At 56.8% G+C, this 18,884-nt stretch overlaps 1 protein-coding gene across 1 annotated transcript in view; it reads left to right on the top strand.

Annotated features, from left to right (window-relative positions):
* Nucleotides 1–18,884, top strand: part of CDH4 (cadherin 4) — a 159,582-nt gene that overhangs the window by 80,198 nt on the left and 60,500 nt on the right. Inside the window, exons 7-8 of the mRNA XM_072943536.1 lie at nt 15,518–15,673; nt 18,659–18,803. Of these exons, the coding sequence (XP_072799637.1) occupies nt 15,518–15,673; nt 18,659–18,803 (301 nt within the window). The remainder of the gene's footprint in view (nt 1–15,517; nt 15,674–18,658; nt 18,804–18,884) is intronic.

Here is an 18,884-nt window from a genome sequence, read left to right on the forward strand (position 1 = left end):
AAGGCTTTTTTTCATCTACATCCTTCTCTCAACTTATTCTATAAAGGAGCCATTAAATTGTGTAGTAACACTGGGGCCAGTGCATTGTAAGAACAGGCTTAACCCTCCGAAGATTACAAGTTGGAGCCAAACTTTCTGAGTGTTGGCAGCTTCAACATGAGGCTTCTTCAAGCAGGATGTCTGAAGCTTGGGTCTCTCCAAAGCCCACCCCTCTCCTGGGACCCAGTGGCCATTTCCTTTACCCCATAACCACGGTTACAAGGTTTGAGTCTGCGGCATGAAAGTTCATTTTTCTCACTTGACATGTCGATCCTAGAGTTGGTGGATTTTTTTCCTTTCTTCCCTATTCATTCCTTTACCCCATGACTTTTAAAACTATGTGATGATACCAGAATGAAAAGTTACAGATCCAGCCTCTGACTGTAGCCTCACCACAAGGCTCACTCAGAACTCTGCTGAGCACTTACTGTGGGCAAGGTCCTGTCCAACTGCTTCACGTACAAGACTTCCTTCAAAATTCCCTCAAACTTTGGAGGTAGGTACTATTTGTATCTCTGTTTTACCAACAGGGAAACTGAGGCAGAGAGGGAGTTAAATAACTTGCCCAAGATCACACGGTAGAAAATAGCAGATCCAGGATCTGACCCCACGTGGTCTGGACCCAGAGTTGACTCTGATTCATCTCGCCCTGTGGCATTTCTGTTATATTGTCAACTGCCCACTTGATTTTCAAACTTACCATCATCATCATCATCTCCATCACCATCTCCTCCATCATTGCCATCATTACATCACCATCATCACCACCATCATCACCATCATCACCACCATCGTCACCACCACCATCATCACCACCATCATCATCACCACCATCACCATCATCATCATCGCCACCACCATCATCACCACCATCACCATCATCATCATCGCCACCACCATCATCACCACCATCATCACCGCCACCATCACCACCATCATCACCACCACCATCACCATCACCACCATCATCACCACCATCATCACCACCATCATCACCACCACCATCATCACCACCATCATCACCACCATCATCACCATCACCACCACCATCATCACCACCATCATCATCACCACCACCATCATCACCACCATCATCACCATCATCACCACCACCATCACCACCATCACCACCACCATCATCATCATCGCCACCACCATCATCACCACCATCATCACCATCATCACCACCACCATCACCACCATCATCACCACCATCACCATCATCATCATCGCCACCACCATCATCACCACCATCATCACCGCCACCATCACCATCACCACCATCATCACCACCATCATCACCACCATCATCACCACCACCATCACCATCACCACCATCATCACCACCATCATCACCACCATCATCACCACCACCATCATCACCACCATCATCACCACCATCATCACCACCACCATCATCATCACCACCACCATCATCACCACCATCATCACCATCATCACCACCACCATCACCACCATCACCACCACCATCACCATCATCATCATCGCCACCACCATCATCACCACCATCATCACCGCCACCATCACCATCACCACCATCATCACCACCATCATCACCACCATCATCACCACCACCATCATCACCACCATCATCACCACCATCATCACCACCACCATCATCATCACCACCACCATCATCACCACCATCATCACCATCATCACCACCACCATCACCACCATCACCACCACCATCACCATCATCACCACCATCATCACCATCATCACCACCATCGTCACCACCACCATCATCACCACCACCATCATCACCACCATCATCATCACCACCATCATCATCACCACCACCATCATCACCACCATCATCACCATCACCACCACCATCACCATCATCACCACCATCATCACCACCATCGTCACCACCACCACCGTCACCACCACCATCATCACCACCACCATCATCATCACCATCATCACCATCACCACCACCATCACCATCATCACCACCATCATCACCACCATCGTCACCACCACCACCGTCACCACCACCATCATCACCACCATCACCACCATCACCACCACCATCACCATCATCACCACCATCATCACCACCATCGTCACCACCACCACCGTCACCACCACCATCATCACCACCACCATCATCATCACCATCATCACCATCATCACCACCACCACCACCATCACCACCACCATCATCACCACCACCATCATCATCACCATCATCACCATCAGTAATCAACAGGAGAAACAAGACATCATTTCTATTACTTTTCTCCTCACCATCTGGAGGAAAAGGAATTGGAAAAAGGAAATTGCGTATTTTATGCACAACTGCCAACTCAAAGGTTCAATTTTATAATAGCTTATGCAAAACAGCAGTACAAGCAATTCTCAGTTATTTGGGAGAATCAGATAACTGTAAAATGTGAATAAGGAGAAACACAAGTACACTTGATTTAGGACTGCATTGTGCTGATTTTTAATAGACCATTTTTTATGAAATGAATTTTCATAAAAGCTTTTCCCAAAGTATGTCCTAGGGAGCAACCATGGTATCGCAGTGGCTGTTTTGGCAGGGGGAGTGAAGTGCCCAGCGGTCAGATTGCTCTGGCTTCGTTAACCAAGATGAAGCAGGCCTCCTTTCTGCAGGACTTCTCAGGGCCTTTGGCGCGCTCCCACCTAGGGAGCTTCTCTGAAACATGTTGTGATAGGCAGCCTTTGCCAAACGCATTTGACCTTGGAACCCTTCCCCTGCCAACAGAACTCTTAGAATTGGAATAGACTACCATTTTGGTTACTGGTTTGGGTATAACGTGGCACCTGCAAGTTTCATCTAGTCTCACAACCAGTGGCCCTTTAGCCCTTTCTCTGTGCCAGACACAGACTGCCCTCATAGGACACTCAGTCTCAGGAAAGACAGTATTAGTCAAATAATCAAATAAAGATATATGGAAACTGTGACAAATACCACCAAGAAGACAGAGAGGCCGTGCTGTAAAAGTCAGCCCAATCCAGGCTGGCGGTGGGGGTGGAGGTAGCACCTAAACTAAGAACTGGAGCATGAACAGGAGTTAACTCAGAAAAGGAAGGTGCGCAAAGGTCCTGAGACAGAGGCAGACACAGTGCATCTAAGGATCTAAAGGAAGGCCAGCATGGCTGGGGAGGAGGGAGGGAGGGCCTGGTAGGGTGTTGGGAGAGGATGGGGAACAGCTACTTGGTCTAGGCTGGGCTGGGCAGAGAGTCCAGGAAGGAGGCCTGGGTAGGTTCTGGGGTCAGGCCAAGACCTTTGTTGATAATCTCAGGTCTGCCCACCTCCTCCTAGCCAGCATTCTCACAGCCAACAAAGCCAGAAGGCCCTGGAGCTAGAGCAAGTTCCCATGCAGATGACTGCTGCTCTGGCAGGGATGGTCCCAGACACTGCCCTGCACCTGGGGAGGCAGGAGGCAGCCAGCATGCCCCCTCTCGGCTGGGCCTGAGGGTCCCATGTGTCATAACCCACCAGAGATGCAGCACAGGCTGCTCGTGGCAGACCGTCAGGTCCTTCCTTCCTCTGCTGATGTTACAGCAAAGCCCCAAGAGCCCAGCTCCGTGAGGACATCCAGAAAGAGGAGCTCTGTCTTCTAAAACTTAGAATTCAGCTCAAGGCCATTACTGCTGGTAAGAATAATCCTCCGTTAATCACCTGCTCTGCGTGGTTCCTGAGTATGTTGAGTGCTTAGAATAAACTCAGATTAAGAGGGAAAAAGCACCCAAGAGGTTGCCATGGTGACAGCCTATGTACCAGCCCTTGCAGATACTTCTGATGTCACTTCCCTGACCCCCAGCTCTATCTGAGCCCCTTCAGGAGTTCCCTTTGTAGGAAACAACCTGGTAAACTCTCACCGAATCCCTCCTTCCCATCTGGTAGAATCAAAAAGACATGAAAGAAGAGAATATACGTTAAGGTTTCCCCTTACTGATTCTATAAGTTATAGTCAAATCCTGCAATGAAATGCTCTTGAAACGATAAATCCCATACTTAAGAATTTATATGGAAAAATCCCCAAGTGAAAAAGTGACAGGGTAACTCATACATTATGATCTTGGTTATGTAAAACAGTTATAAAGGGTCCATAACTACACCTGCACCTCTATCTGCACCTGCACCTGCACCTGCACCTGCATCTACACCTGTACCTTCACCTGTACCTGGAACTCTCTGGGAGAGAGGGGGAAAAAGTCAACACAACTTTTCACCTTTCACCTCGACCCCTGTGACACTTCTTAAAGGTTTGCCATAAATACAAATTGCTTTTTAAATTTTAAATAAATAGGAGAAGGGTCACCCTGAGCAGCCACAGCACACACGTGGCTTGTGACCTGACAAGTGCATGGCAGGGGGATTTCTTAGGCAGCATCCGGAATTCACGCGAGGGGAGGGGCCCTGCCTCACGGAGCGGGTGGAACCGAGCAACAGGCCGCAGGGGAGACGTGCCTGTTCACAAAAGCTGGACTTTCTTGAAACTGCTGGGGATGCACCAGTGACGGGAAGGACACCGGGGGCAGGCGCCTGGCAGCGTCCCGTGTCCTCCCTCCCAGCCGCCCGGTCTACGCGCCGGGAACGGAGGCGCCGGCTCCTGTGGCCACAGCGCCGCCTGCCGGCAGCCGCGAGAACAGCACACGCGGCCGCTGGCTGCACTCCCGGCCTCCGGGCACTTGGCCGTCCTCCACGTGGGCAGCGGCTCTTCCCGGTTAGTCCGGGCGGGTCTGGTGCGCGGAGTCCTACTCACTCCTCTGTGCACCAGTGACCCTCCAGGTGACTATGGACTCGACAGTGATAACCACTCCTCTGGAGTTACTTGGGAGTTACCAGCAGCCCTGTCACTGACCCACAAATACGTAACAGGGCGTAGGAGGCAGTGGGGCCATCGCTCTGGGTCACCGGCCATCTGCGTCCAGAAGTTTGGGAACTGGGCACTGACCAGGGAGCCTCAGCGGCCCCCCCACCCCTGCTTTTATTTTGGTAAAAGACGCCCAACATAAAATGTACCCTTAATGACATAGTCCACGCACAGCCATCTAGTTCCAGAACATGTTCGTCCCCTCCAAGGCAGACCCCGCTCCCCAGCCCCTGGAAACCACACGTCTGCTCTCTGTGCGTCTGCCTGTTCTGGGCGCTGCTGAAATCGTGCGCTACGTGGGCTCCCGCGTCTGGCTTCTCTCCCAGCGCACGATGTGTGTGAGCCCCCACGCTGGGGCCTGGGTCCCTGCGCTGTCGACTCTTCCGCTGTCCACAGACCACATCCCACTTCTCTTTTCAGCAGCTGACAGCTGACAGACGCAGGCGGTTTCCACCTTCCGGCCGCTGTGGACGCAGGTGTGCACGTGTTTCCTCGACCCCGTGTTTTCAGTTCTCTGGGCCACACGCCCGGTGAGACTGCTGGGTCCCATGGTGATCTTGTTTCACTTCTGAGGAACCGCCAGCCCGGCTCCACGTGGCCGTGGGCCTCCTGTCGGGGGGCTGGTGAGTGGGTGCCTCCCTTCCCAGCATTTACTACAGACCAGACAGCAGGGCAGGTTTGGGTCCAGGAGCCCTACAGACGCACCCTTGGTGCTGATGGCCACCGGCAGGACCCACTGGCGGTTTGAGGGTCGCCCTGTTCTTGCCAGGAGCGTGGCCGTGTTCACGGGGCTTGGGTGCTGATGGCTCTGCCTCTTGGTGACGCGGCGCAGCCCTCTCCCACCACCCCGGGCTGGCCCGGGTTGGAGACAAGGTTCCCTGGGGCCGCCTGGCTGGAGTGCGTGTGTTCAGCAAACAGACCAAAAGTCTGTTAGAGCTCCCGGGCTTCCTGAGTCTTGGCTGCTGCAGCATCTCCCGCTCACGCCAAGCAGGAGGGGCCGCTCCGCACCTGGAGCCAATCCCAGCGTGCTGGCCGGAGTCAGCGGATTCAGGGCGCGCTGTGCGGGGAAATGGGACGAGACTCTTGACTCTTCCTCTGGGGGACCAGATATGACAACAGGCAGGGCATGGGTGACAAAGCTGAGGGTGAACACCAGCCCGTGAGTAGTGAGTTCTCGTGTCATGCCCCCCGCCCCGCTGACCCCTGCCTCCGTCGGGCTGAGGCAGTGAGTTCCGCCCGGGGAACCCACTGCCGCTACTTCGGACAGAAAGGAGCCTGCCAGGGGGGCCTGCGCTGCTCAGGGGCTGGACGGGAAGGCTGGCCAGCAGGGGGCCCCAGGACTCTGGGTCTTGAGGGAGATGTTCCTGTGGTGGAGGACTTCCAGCACACTTCCGACCCCTGATTCTTCCTTGACTCAACATCTGCGGTTGAGAGAGAGAAGCTGATTGGCCCAGCTGCGCTCCTGGGCCTGCCTGCTGGCCAAGGGAGGTCAGGGCGTCTTGACCAGCCATCTCCCCAGGCCCACTCACAGTGGGGAGCAATGACCCCCCAGAAGGAAATCAGGCCTCCGGTGCCAAAAGAGCCGGGAGCGGACTGTGCACCGGCCCCGTTGTCGGCAGTAATGTCTTCTGTTACCCCGTACCCCAAATTAAGTAGCTGCCTGTCTTTGTTAATTCGGTACAACCTGAAGGGCACTTTTGAGAAGCATCTAATTCACTCTTCCCCACCAGGCAAATTCTGTGAGAACATATTCATGGCCTTCATTAATATTCATACGACTTTGAGGATTTTCTCGTGATTTATAAAACTCAAAGTAATCATGAGTGGTAATGTATAATAGTGTCGATGCTACACAACAAATGCCTTTTCCCATCGCATTCTGGGTTTTCCTGCTCATTACAAGAACCTAACTGAAAATAATTGAAAGCTGAATTTCTTCGTGCTTTGAAAGTATTTCATAAAATGTAAGAAATACAAACATCTTCAAGTCTCTTAATGTTCAAGAATCAAGGGAGAGTGGGGGGTTGGGTAAGGATCGTCCCTCAGCCTCGGCCCCAGGTTAGCCCCATTAATTTGGTGAGAACAGTTTCACTTATTATGGCCGGTCTTGCTGCCTGCCCAGCGCCGCGGCGAAGGGCTTTTAAACTAAACTTGGCTGCAAGCTGAAGTGACACACGTCGGGCTCAGCTGCAGTTCCATGATCGCTCTCCAGAGCAGCTGAGGTGAGGTTCCGATGCTGCCGAACTCAGGCTCGGCTGCTCGCCTCTCAAAAGCCCACACCTGAGGGGGCAGACGTCCATAGAAAGGAAAGGTGCTTTGTTCGGAAAAGCTGGCGATCTGGGGAGAGGACGGACTCACATCCAGAGACCAGCTCTGAAGACTCTGCTCGGCCGTGGCAGTTTTAAAGGGGAAAGGGGGAAGCGGTCTCAGCTGATCGTTAAGGCAGAGGGTCGGGCCCTCTGTCTGTCTCCGCTGTGTGCAGGCCTGCCGGCTCCTCCTGATCCCCCTCCGCGCTGTCTTGCCCACGGGGTCCGCCTGCAGGTTTGCCAAGGGGGAGCTGGGGCAGAGGGTCAGCGCTGTGTAGCCACTCCACCTTCACTCCTCCTCCTTTTGATCCAGGAGAGGAAGCGAAGGGTTAGGCGAGGCGCTGGCGTGCTCAGCAGAGCAGGGGTCAGGAGCTGGGCTGAGTGCTGCCCCGTGGTCTAGCTTCGTGGTTAAGTTCTGAGCAAAATGATGAACAAAGAGGAAAGGGGTGAAAGAGCCCCTCACGGGGACCCTGGGCCTGAGAGCCGCGGAGGCTTTAACACCCGGGCCTCCAGCGACCTCCGCGCCCGCAGAGCCGCACCTGGGTGTGAGTGTCGGGTCCGGAGCTGAGTGACCCTGGGGAGGCCTCCTGCGCCCAGCCTCCCGTCTGCTCGAGGGGCCCGGCTTCCTCGGCCTCCCCTTCGGCTCTTCGAAGCTTCCTAGGACGGCAGCGCGACCAAGACGGGACCCGGGGACTCCGCCCTGCCCCCCGACTGCTTGTGAGACCCTCTTCGGCCGTTAGCCTCTCTGGCCGTCTCCCTCACTGCCGGAGGGGCTGGACCGGGTGGTCAGTGGGGCTGACACTCTGGGGTTTTCCTTTAATGGTCCCTTAAGGATTCCCGGGGTGCTGGGTGGAGGCTCCGGGGCTCCCCTCTCCACAGGGGAGCTCTGTGCCGGCTTCAGGTGTCGAGGCATAATGACACATAAGGAGGGAAGCCCTAATGTGGGCGAGGAGGCCCCTGATGGCCCAGGCGCAAGCAGGCTGAAGGTGGGCCACCCCACTGCCGGCCCCTCAGCACCCCCTCCCCCAGCCCCCTTCTTCTCCTGCCAGAAGCCTGGGACCAGGTGACACCACACCCCTCAGGTCCCCTTCCCAGCGGCCTCTCTAGAGCAGAACTATTTTGTCTCCCTCCCCCAGCCCCCCCAGGGCCTCCGGACGTTTCTGCAGGGACAGACAGGCCGGGGCAGACCCTTGGGGGTGGCCCTCCCGCCTCCTCCTTTTGCTCCGGGCTCCATGCATTGCCCCCTGGAGAGGGAGCACCAAAGCCCCTTCTCTCCAGACTCCCCTCCCCTCCTTCCCGTGTCTCTGCTGTTTCCCTCCCGTCGGATGGCAGCCACAGGGCTGGGTGGAGCTTCCCCTGCCCACCTGGGATGTTTGCGCCCCTGCCCCGCCTTCCCCCGACCCTGTGCTCACCGCCTCCTCCCTCAGCCTCAGAGATGTTTCTCCTCCGGGAAGAGGGCCTCCAGGTTCCCAGGGTCACTCGGCCCCCAACCGGAGACCCAGGCCTGGGTGTCACTCTCACTCCTGCCAGTTCTATGAATGCGGGGGTCGCTGAAGGTCCACGTTTGAAACAGAGTGGCCTTAGGTTTCCCTAAGCACCTGGCCGTGACCCTGGCCCACACCCCCAGGCAGCAGGTCCGTGTTTCATTTATTCATTCAGTGATTATTGGGCACCTACTGTATGCATGGTGCGAGGCCAGCACCCTCAGGACAGATAGGGCCCAGGAGAGGGTGGAGGGCATTGTCAGGGCTTGGCAGTGAGGAGGGACGAGACGGGGAGGAAGGGGACACAGGCGAGCCAGCCAGCTGTGCAAAGCAGACAGAACAGACAGTAAACCTGAGAAAACGCTGATTCTCTATCGGCATGAAAATCAAGAAGTCCCCACATGTGGGCCTGACATGAGGCCTGGCGGGGCCGCAGGGAGGCTGCACATGCGTTTAGGTGAAATAGTGCTCTTACCTCTGGGCTCTGGAGAGACTCAAATTTTAAAAGAAAACTGCCTCCCTCAGCCAGCTGCGGTCACGGCCAAGTGTAGATTTGCCTGTCTGCGTCCCGGCGAGGCCCAGGGGTAGGGTGGGGGCCAAGCGTCTGCTGTCACGATTCAGAGCTTTTCACTCTGCTGCAGGCAACTCAGAACTCCCCACAGGTGACCCAAATGAGAGGCTGCAGCCTGTTTTCCTGGGGAAACTCCAGATTTAATATCAGACGAGGCGAAAGGCCTGAAACACTTCACTGAAGGATTGCATCCTCGTGGAAGAACTTGATCCTAATTCGGGCTTGAAAACACTAGGACTGGGTCACGGGAGGCCTCGTCAGTGGCGTGGCAAAGCCATCAAGATGCGGAAAAGCCGTCGGCATCTAGGAGGCTTCATGCATAAGGGAGAGGGGTGATCCAGTCGTGTGCACGTGTGTGTGGATGCACGTGTGCGTTTATACATTGCGTGTGGTGTGTACGTCTGCATGTTTCTCTGTACGTGAATGTGCAGGACTTGTGTACCGCCGTGGATGAGACCGAACACTCGATTTTAACCTGACTTTCTCGAAGATCCCTCTGCCCCCACGTCCTTCGACCAGAGCCTCTCGCAGGCCCTGTCTCTTCCCCATTTCATAATCATCACTTTGTCATTCTGCATTGAGACGCTGTCACTTTTTTGGACAGTTCTAATTCCACTGGTCCGACCTGCTGGAGGCAGGGCCCTGCCTGCCTGCGCAGTGCCCAGACCACAGCACAGGCGACACTGTTGAAACGAGTCGGGGGGCGGGGGCTGGGGGCCCAGCCTGAGGCTGTGGGTGCCCTGGGCTGACAAGTTCTCTCCCCTTCCCAAGGCGAGGTTTTCTCTGCTGAGTCCTTCGGGCTTCTCCTCCCCTGCGATTCTTTGGGAATAAATCACCAAGGTGTTTGCAATTCAAAACCACACATGGTGACTTTTCTCCAGTTTCGAGTTCATTTGAAATTAGGCAAATATGTCCTCCTTGGGGGAGACTCTGCCAGAACCCCTCACCCCACCTGCCTTTCCTGAGGACGGAGCCAGCCCTCCCAGCGGGTCCCCGGTCGAACACAATGACCAGGCACCATACGTTATTTTAATGTAGACATCACTTTAAACTAACCTTTTACCATCTGTTCCGTCCTTTAATAACAAATGCAAAAGAGCAGGATTCTCCATGGCGTTGTAAAAGCGAGACGGTGATGGAAGTGCTGGGCCCCGTTCTTTATTCATGGCCCTATCGGACGCCGCTGTGATGTTTTTCTCATCTTCCAGACACAAATCAAGGGGAAACTGCTCTTCTCTGATCCGGTGAATTCATTCACACAGTATTTCTTCCTAACACGGCAAACTCTGGGAGAATTCCGGGCATCGGAGAGCCGACACCAGGAGACCACACGGCGCGGATTTCAGAAGGTGCCGCTGCTCAGCACCCAGAGCATTAGGGGGACGCGGCCCGACGGTCCAAGCGTAATGAGATTTCTTTGTGAAAAATAAAAGCTTTCCATGTGTGGCGGGTTCTTTTCAGCAGTTTCGCGGTTAAATATCCCCGTGAAGGCTGGGCGGGCTGGCCCGGGGAGCTCGCAGGCAGCAGCTGGGTGAGCCGGGCATGTCCCACATCCCCACCCCGCCTGCCCTGTCTGCAGGACCGCAGGGGCTCACGCACCCGCCTCAATCCAGTTCAACTCGGCCAATGTCCTTTGGGGGCTTCCTGTGTCCCCCAAGTGCTATACTCTTAGCCTAAAGGCAAGGCAAGCGTCCCAGCCCACCGGCCTTTCTAGAACCTTCCACACTCCTGGGAGGCAGAGCATTGTGAGTTTCCACATCAGTCGCTCGGTCCCCCTTTCCCCTCAACTGAGATGGGAGTCTGATCTCGGGGCCCAGGATCCACTTGGACTTGCAAGCTCCGCCCACTTCGCTGGCGACCAAGCCTTGGTGGAGAAGAAATGGCACTCAGCCAGGGAGGACTGCCCGTCTCCGACATGACCCCGGGAACAGAGAGCTCTTCACCTGCCTGGTGTGTGTCTCCCCGCGTTCCCCGCTTGGCGCCCGGGCCGGGCTGGTCAGTCATGATTGAAGGACAGTCCTCAGAGGGCAGAGAAGGGACGTGACGACAGGCCAGGCCTCGTCCTGGGATGCCCAGCGCTGGGAACCAGAGAGGCAGGACCCCGCGTTCAGGTGGGGCGGCCCCGGCCCAGGTGAGCGCAGCCTGGGGGCGCCCGGGCCCAGCCCCTCTGTCAGTGGTCGTGCTCAGGGCAGACAAGGAACAGGGGAGCCCAGCCTGATGGCAGGAGAGAGAGGAGGGCAAAGATGGGGAAACCGGAGTCCAGGCGTCTCTCACGGACAGTGTGTGTGTGTGTGTGTGTGCTTCTCTTCTGGAGGCCCCAGCCCAGCACCCGAGCAGTGCCAGGCTGACGCTGGCCCTGACCTCCACGATGCCCGTGAAACGAAAGCGTCCCCCCCTTCTCCCCACCAGTTCCCGACGTTTCTGTCCCACGTCCCATCCGGAGGGGGCCGCTGTCACACCATCGGAGGTGGCTGTGTCTTCGCCCCCACACCCGGGCCTGGGTGGGGACGACGCTGGTGTGCAAACAGCAAACGCTGGTCTGAGAAAAAAAAAAGCTGCCCTCTGTTGGGCTGAATTTCCTAAGGAGGCTGTTTCCCGGGGGAGGGGCTGTTTCCTGCAGCACAAGTTCAGCCAGGAAGCAGGCGATTATGAGTCCCTCTGGCGCCTCCGTGGGGACCCTCCTGTGACTGTTGTGCGCCACCGGAGTACGCTGCCCAGGAAAAGCCATGCGTGGTTTCTGGGAGAAGTCCTACGTGGGCGTGCAGGGAGGGAAAGTACGCTTCCCTCTGCCCTCCCGAGTTCCTGGCTGAGGCCCCTGTAATAAAAGACAGATTAACAAGAGAAGATCAAACGCAAGTTCATGAGCCTGTGCGCCTCCTGTGCGCATGGGGGAGACCCAGGAAATACGAGCAGCTCCCCGAGCTGGCTGAGAATTCAGGCCTAAATAGCTGCTTAAGAGGAAAGAGGCAGACGGATGTGGGCCTCTGGGGGAGAGGAGGTGACTTGTGGCAAGGCGACGGGGCCCTGGAAGGCAGGTAGCAGGTGTGGTCCAGGCCCGCCCGGCTGTGCTGCCCTCTTCCCGGCCCCCTCCCAGGAAAGAGGCAAAACTCCTCCCCGGCTGGCAAAACCTGGGGAAGCGGGGCGTCTGACACACGTGCCCGGGCAGATGGGGGCGCTCAGAGGAGGCGGCCCTGCCCTGCGTCGGCTGCTTCTCCGGGGCCTGCAGCTGAAACAACCACAACACCTCGGGGCACGTGTGGGGGCCGCCCGTCCGCCGTCCTCATCCCCGCCTGACGCTCGCCCAAGTGGTTTCACGGCCTGGAAGCCGGGCTGACGGCTCCTCCCTCTCCGCCCTGATAAGTGGTCTGTCCAGTGGAACCGGCGCCTCATTTCAGGCTCTAAGGATGCAAACAATCTGGGGGTGAGTGAGAGTCATTTCTGTGGAACCAAAGGAAAACAACAGGGCATGTTTGGAGCAGACGCTAAGCCCGTCTTCCAGTCCGGGCAGCAGCCAGCCAGTCGAGGAGCGCAGAGCCTCTGCTGCAGCCTGAACTCCTGTGGTGATGCCACCACGTGCCCTGGGGAGCTCTCGGGGGGGTCCTTGCGGCAGCAGGCGTGCAGGCTGTCCGTGCGCGAGCCGCCATGGGGCTCCCTGAGGCTTACGCCCCGTCATCCAGCCTCAGTTTGCTGGGGCTCGGGGGGAAAGGGCAGTTTTGCTCTTAGTGGTTCCAAGCCAGAAGGGCGGGAGAGAATCGGAAACGTTGGTTTGGAGAGAGGCAGTCGGATATCTGAGTCCAGCTGCAGGTAGAAAACAGAACCTCAAAGGCGAGGGACAGGATGGGTTCCCACAGGCGCAGCACTGGACCCTGATTCTCCCCTGTGCAGTCGCCCCCATTTCTACCAAAGATGATCACAGGAAGACCAGTTTGTCTGCAGAGGAAGTCGTCCTGTCCCACTTGGCCTGACTGCTCACAGAAGCTCAGCCAAAGCCGCGAGGCCCACACAGGCCCTCGTGAGGTTGCTCTGCGGGAGCTGGTGACGGGGACTCAGGCCAGCCCGCGTGCCCCCTTCAGGCGTGCCGGGCAGGGCCCCTCTGGCTTGGGGCTGCACCCCGCCTGCTGGCGCCTCCCCGCGGCCACCACGCGGCCTCTGTGTGGGGGGCTGGCTTGGGTCCCCGCGCGCGGTGTCCCGCGAGGATTTGGGAAACCCGGGGCCTGCTTTCTCCCGTGGTATCTGTCTGGAGAACGTCCAGACAGCTCCTCGGTGAGCCTTCCTGACCCTGGGGCCCTTTTTTGCAGGAATTTGCTGAAGAAATAGTAATCTGTCCAGGTTTGCTCTTTTTCCAGCCAAGTTTGAAGTTTTCAAAAAATAACCGGTTTCCTCAGATTTTCGATGGGGCTGGCATAAAAGATACAGAATAAAACGTTTTTAAAAGACTTATTTAGAGACATGCTCTGGGAAACACCGCCCCCCCCACCGTGTTCTCCTCACATCCTTCTCCTGAAGAGAGAAGTCTCATTTTTCTCTCCGAAATTTGCCAAGGGTGCACCTATTTTCTTAAGGGTTTTCTTGAGTCTCTTGTCAGTTCTCCAGGTTTTCTGTCTTCAGACTCAGACATCTCTGCGTTCGTCTTAACCGACGACCCCGGTGTTTGCTGTGTCCTGCTTGGGCACGTCCTTCCTTCTGGAGCTAAGTGCTCAGGCCACTCACTGTAATTCTGTTTTAATGATGAAAACATTTAAAGTTAAGGCTGTGCTCTGAGTCACTGTCTGGCCAAATTCCTCGCGTTTCCCTGCGTAGCCCACTTGCTGTCGTTAACATTCTCCCGTAGCCTCTCAGAGCAGTTTTGATTCCTACTGAACCCAAGGTCACTTCAAGATGCTTTTTAAATTTCTGAAAGTCTTTTTTTTTTTAAGTTATCGTTAAGTTTTAATTGCGTTATTCTAGTGAAAAGTCCTGGCCAGTTTTTGTTTGTGGAATTTTTTTTTTTTTTTGAGATTTTCATCATGGTCTGTTTTAGTACAAAATGCTGCCATGGTCCCCTGGGCTTTGATCTAAAAAGTTGTAGTTTCTAAAGGTATACTCGAAGTTTTTTTTTAAATTGAAGTACAGTCAGTTACAATGTGTCAGTCTCCGGTGCAGAGCAGCATGTCCCAGCCATGCGGCCACGCGAGTGCGTGCAAGGTGTGTTCACGGCTGGGTGCCCGGCTGCTCATTTGACCTCACTGATGGTTCGCATTTTCCCGCCATCAGAGAAGCCCGTGGTCATACACGGTGTCTGTGACCGTCAGCTACCCCTTATCCTTACGCGAGCCTTTGCTTTACCCGAATGAGAGGCGTACATCGCAGGTTTAATTCTACTGGCGTCTGTTTTGTTTCCCGAAGACGTACGTTCATCTGAGTGATCTGGTCAAAAGCAAAGGGCTGTCCCTGCACAGCCGGGCCCCCCCCCCCACGTGTAACACGGAGTCATGCGCTTTTCTCTGCTCTTCCCCTTCTTCTTCCAACTTGCGGTCTTTGCTAACTTACTTTGGATCTGGGACCCAGATAACCATCATTAAACTGTTTTTTGAACAATACACAGTTTCTGTAAAAATGGCTTTTATGTTCGTAGTCAGTCCTGTAACCACACTGGCCACAATTTCCAGAGTTAAGTCTCTGTGTCTAAATGCCAGGCTTTTTGTGTGGCTGCCCCTGCTCTGGACGTCCACGCTGGGAGGACCACGAGGTGGAACATTTTCTCCATCTTTGCGCATCTGCATCCAGAAATGTCGGCTGCCTTCCTACTCGGGGGCACAAGCGTATCGGGCCCCAGCCTCTCTCACTCCTAACTCCGTGGCTGAGCTGCTTCCTGCCCTGGTCTTCCCCAAGGTTGGGTGGCGGCCACAGGCAGCATTTGCATGGCTCCTTGGCCGTTTTAGCCACCATCCCCGTCCCTCTCAGCAGTGTCGTCACCTCTGCCGTGTGTCCCTGCTCCCTGCAGACCCTTTGGAGTATCGTGTCCTGTCCTCCCTGTCACCTGGGGGGGGCCACTGGACCTGCAGTGGTGGCCCTCAGTAAATCCCTGGCCACTGACTGCCCTTCCGGTTCCCAGAGTGGACAACACACTGGCTGTGGGCCCGGCGCACCCGGGAACGGCCCAGTGTGAGCACGTCGGGGTTGGGGGGAGTGTGGGAGTCAGAAGCGCGGCCCCGCGCCCACTGCAGCCTGACCCTCCCGCCCCTCTGCTCCTCCTTCCAGATCCGCTCGGACAAAGACAATGACATCCCCATCCGCTACAGCGTCACCGGCGTGGGCGCCGACCAGCCCCCCATGGAGGTCTTCAGCATCGACTCCATGTCTGGCCGGATGTACGTCACGCGGCCCATGGACCGGGAGGAGCGCGCCTCCTACCACGTGAGTGTCTGCGGGCGCGGCCCCTAAGGGTAGGCGTGGGGGTGGGGGTGGGGGGGAGAGGTGGTGCGCAAACCCGGATGCCGGGATGGCTGATTCGGGGTGTCACACACCCTGCTCAGGGCAGAAGCTGTCGGTCTCCCAGTCACTAAGCTCAACCACGCCACACAGCGTGACCCGATCACAGTGGCCCCCCCATAGCCTTCACACCTGGGGCCAGCACCCCACATCCTTGGGGCCGATTTAGGTCCTCCCTGCTCCTCCCGCTGGGTGCCGTTCAATCCTGTCCCGAGTTCCACTCGGCACCTTTGGCTGTCAGGGGGGCTGGACAACGTGCCCCACCTGAAAGCGAGCTGATGAACCGCGGACACAGGTGCCTGTGAGACCAGCCCCTTGGGAGCACGCAGACGCGTGAGATAAACCAGCCGCCACTGTCTGCTCTGCAAGATGATTCTCCAGAAGATTCTTTTAAGAATTCCTTATGAAAGCTTGTTACTGGGGCCTGCCGCCTACTGACATCTTGCACAAGTTCCCTAATTTCCCTGAGCCTCAGTTTCCCCATCTGTAAAACAGGGATCGGACAATACCAATCTCACGGGTTCTTGCGAACGTTGAGGTGAGGCAGCGCGAGTGGAGTTCTTGGCACGCCCCAGCCCGGTGCCCCCAGCCCGAGCAAGCACATGGTGAGAGCTGGCTGCTGATGTTAATGGAAGAAAATCTTGAGTCCACCGCAAGCGACTTCCAGGGCCATGGAATGTTCCCAGTCCCTCCCCCAGGGGGAAACCGCTGGCCCACTATTAAGACAGGGAGAGGAGCGAGTACCCAGAGGGGAGAGCATGGGGTCCCGCACACAGAGAGACCATCATCCCTCAGCAGGTGCACACGATGCATTGCAGGAAATTCACTTTGCACAGGACACTCAGATTTGCAAGCGGCAGGACGTTTCTTGCCTCCACCACCAAGAGGGACCCCCCCCAAACTCCCAGCTGTGGGCCCAGCCTGAGGGAGGGACGGGGTGGGGTGGGGTGGGCTCTTTTCTCCGAGATTTCCAACAGACGCTTCAAATGTTGTTTCCACTTTAGGGGGTGGGGCAGCCGTGGGACAAGGAGAGCCCCGCCAGCCACTTTCCATCCTTATCTCCACTGGGGCTGCTTCTGCCACTAAAAAGAGCTCCTGAACCAGGGGTGTCACTTTAGTTAGAAGATAATAACTTTAATTTTAGCTTGGAATTACTTTTTTCCAAAGCGTTCTCGACCTTTGGCTTGGTGCATGATTGCTTGGCCCTTTGAGGAGATGAAGGATCACGTGGCCGCCTGCGGGAAGGACCCCCGCAGCAGGACTGTGTGCCAACCCGGGTTCCCGGGACCGGGGGACCGGATGACAATGGGGCAGGTGGCTGGTTGAAACAACCACACAGCACCCTGAGATGTTTAAACAAAAAGCTCCAAGCCGAGCTTATCTGCGGGTGGGCAGAGCCGCACCTTGCGCTATGGCTGCGGTTCCCCGGAATCTGTGTTCATCTGTCTCCCTGGAACAACGCAGGTCGCCTCCTCCGTAAAGCCAGCCTCGAGCTTCCCCCAAACACACTATTTCAAGGGTGAATTCCACTCAGGGCTGTCGGGCCAAGGCCCCTGCCGCAGGTGCGGATTCACACCAAGCCTCCTTTCCCCCGAGGCCAGCAGGGCGGCCGGCACGGACGACTGTGCGGAGGCCCCAGCTCAGACGCTCTCCCCCTCAGCAGGCCTGGAGCGCGGGCTCTTCTGGGCACCCTTGGCTGGGCGCTGTCTGACGGCAGAGATCCTGAGGTCTGGTGTGTCCAGCCTGGAGGGCAACGTGGTTTCCACAGAGAGATGTGGGCTAGAACACGCCTGCATGACAGTCACAGCTCTGTCCTGGAGAGACCCGGGTGATCCCTTCGCTCTCCAAGCCTCGGTTTCCCCATCGAAACCCCAGGTCCCCGAGGGCCCTGCTCCTGCCCCGACTGCTGCCTGAGGGGCTCAGTCACTCCGCGTTCCCCACAGAGGCCCCATGCTGGCTGTCCTCTCGGCCCCTTCTTCAGGGCTCAGCTCCAATGTCACCTCTTCCGAGAGGCCCCCCTGGCATCCTCCCAACCCCGGCGGGTCGCTGCAGCCCCACCCAGCACACATTATATACACAGAGTACATCGTATAGGCTTCCTTTTCACCTCTGCTGCCTTTCCCTTCTACAGAGAAGCCCCCGGGCAGGCCCCGCGTTTCACTGGGCAGTAGCCCAGGGCACAGGCGGGCCCTGATAAGCACTGACTGAGTGAATGAATAAATGAATGAACGAATTTAAAAAATCCAAAATTTCAGGGGTGCGTTTGAGCAGCCCCTCCGGGCCTTCCAGCCCAAGTTGAGGGCATCTTCCCTCTCCGCCCTGGAGATGCTCCCAGGTGCAGAGCGGGGGCTGCCACCCCAGGGCCCCTGGACCCCTCTCCTCTGTGCTGCCCCTAAGGACAGACACGCCGCGGCGTGAACGGCCTACAGAGGGGACTCACGGTGGGTGCCCAAGTTCAAGGCCCCCCACATCTCCTCCCTGGGTTTCCCCCAGGCCTGACCTCTTGGCAGCAGGAGTTTAAGCCCCTACCCCTAGTTGGCACCGTGGCTTTTCTGCAGCCGCTGTCAGTGGACGTGAACCGCCATTGTCAACAGTGCAGGGACAGGTCTGAGTGGGCATCAGTGTGGGCTCTCGGGTCAGCTTCCAGCCCCCGTGTGGCTCTTCTCACCCACCTTCCCCATTTCCACAGAGGAGAGAACCCAGGCTCAGAGAAGTTTTGAAATGTGTCCGAAGCCCACCCCACCCTCCCCAGGCTGCCCTTGAGGGCCCTGGAGCTGTGCCAACCTCACCCCAGTGCTGTGGGTCCGAGGCGACACGCTGTCACGTCCCCGAGGCTGATGGTCACTGAGGGTCAGGAGCATCCCCACGGGGGTGGCCACCGGCCCTGACCAAGTCTGTGTCGTGCTCCAGCTCCGCGCCCACGCCGTGGACATGAACGGCAACAAGGTGGAGAACCCCATCGACCTGTACATCTACGTCATCGACATGAATGACAACCGCCCCGAGTTCATCAACCAGGTCTACAACGGCTCCGTGGACGAGGGCTCCAAGCCAGGTGAGCCTGGGCGGGCAGGGCCGGCGAGCGGGAGGCCCCACTGCTGGGGAGGGCCCGCAGCCCCCACCACTGTGATGGCAC

Source organism: Vicugna pacos, chromosome 19 (assembly GCF_048564905.1).
Source record: "Vicugna pacos chromosome 19, VicPac4, whole genome shotgun sequence".
NCBI lineage: Eukaryota > Metazoa > Chordata > Mammalia > Artiodactyla > Camelidae > Vicugna > Vicugna pacos.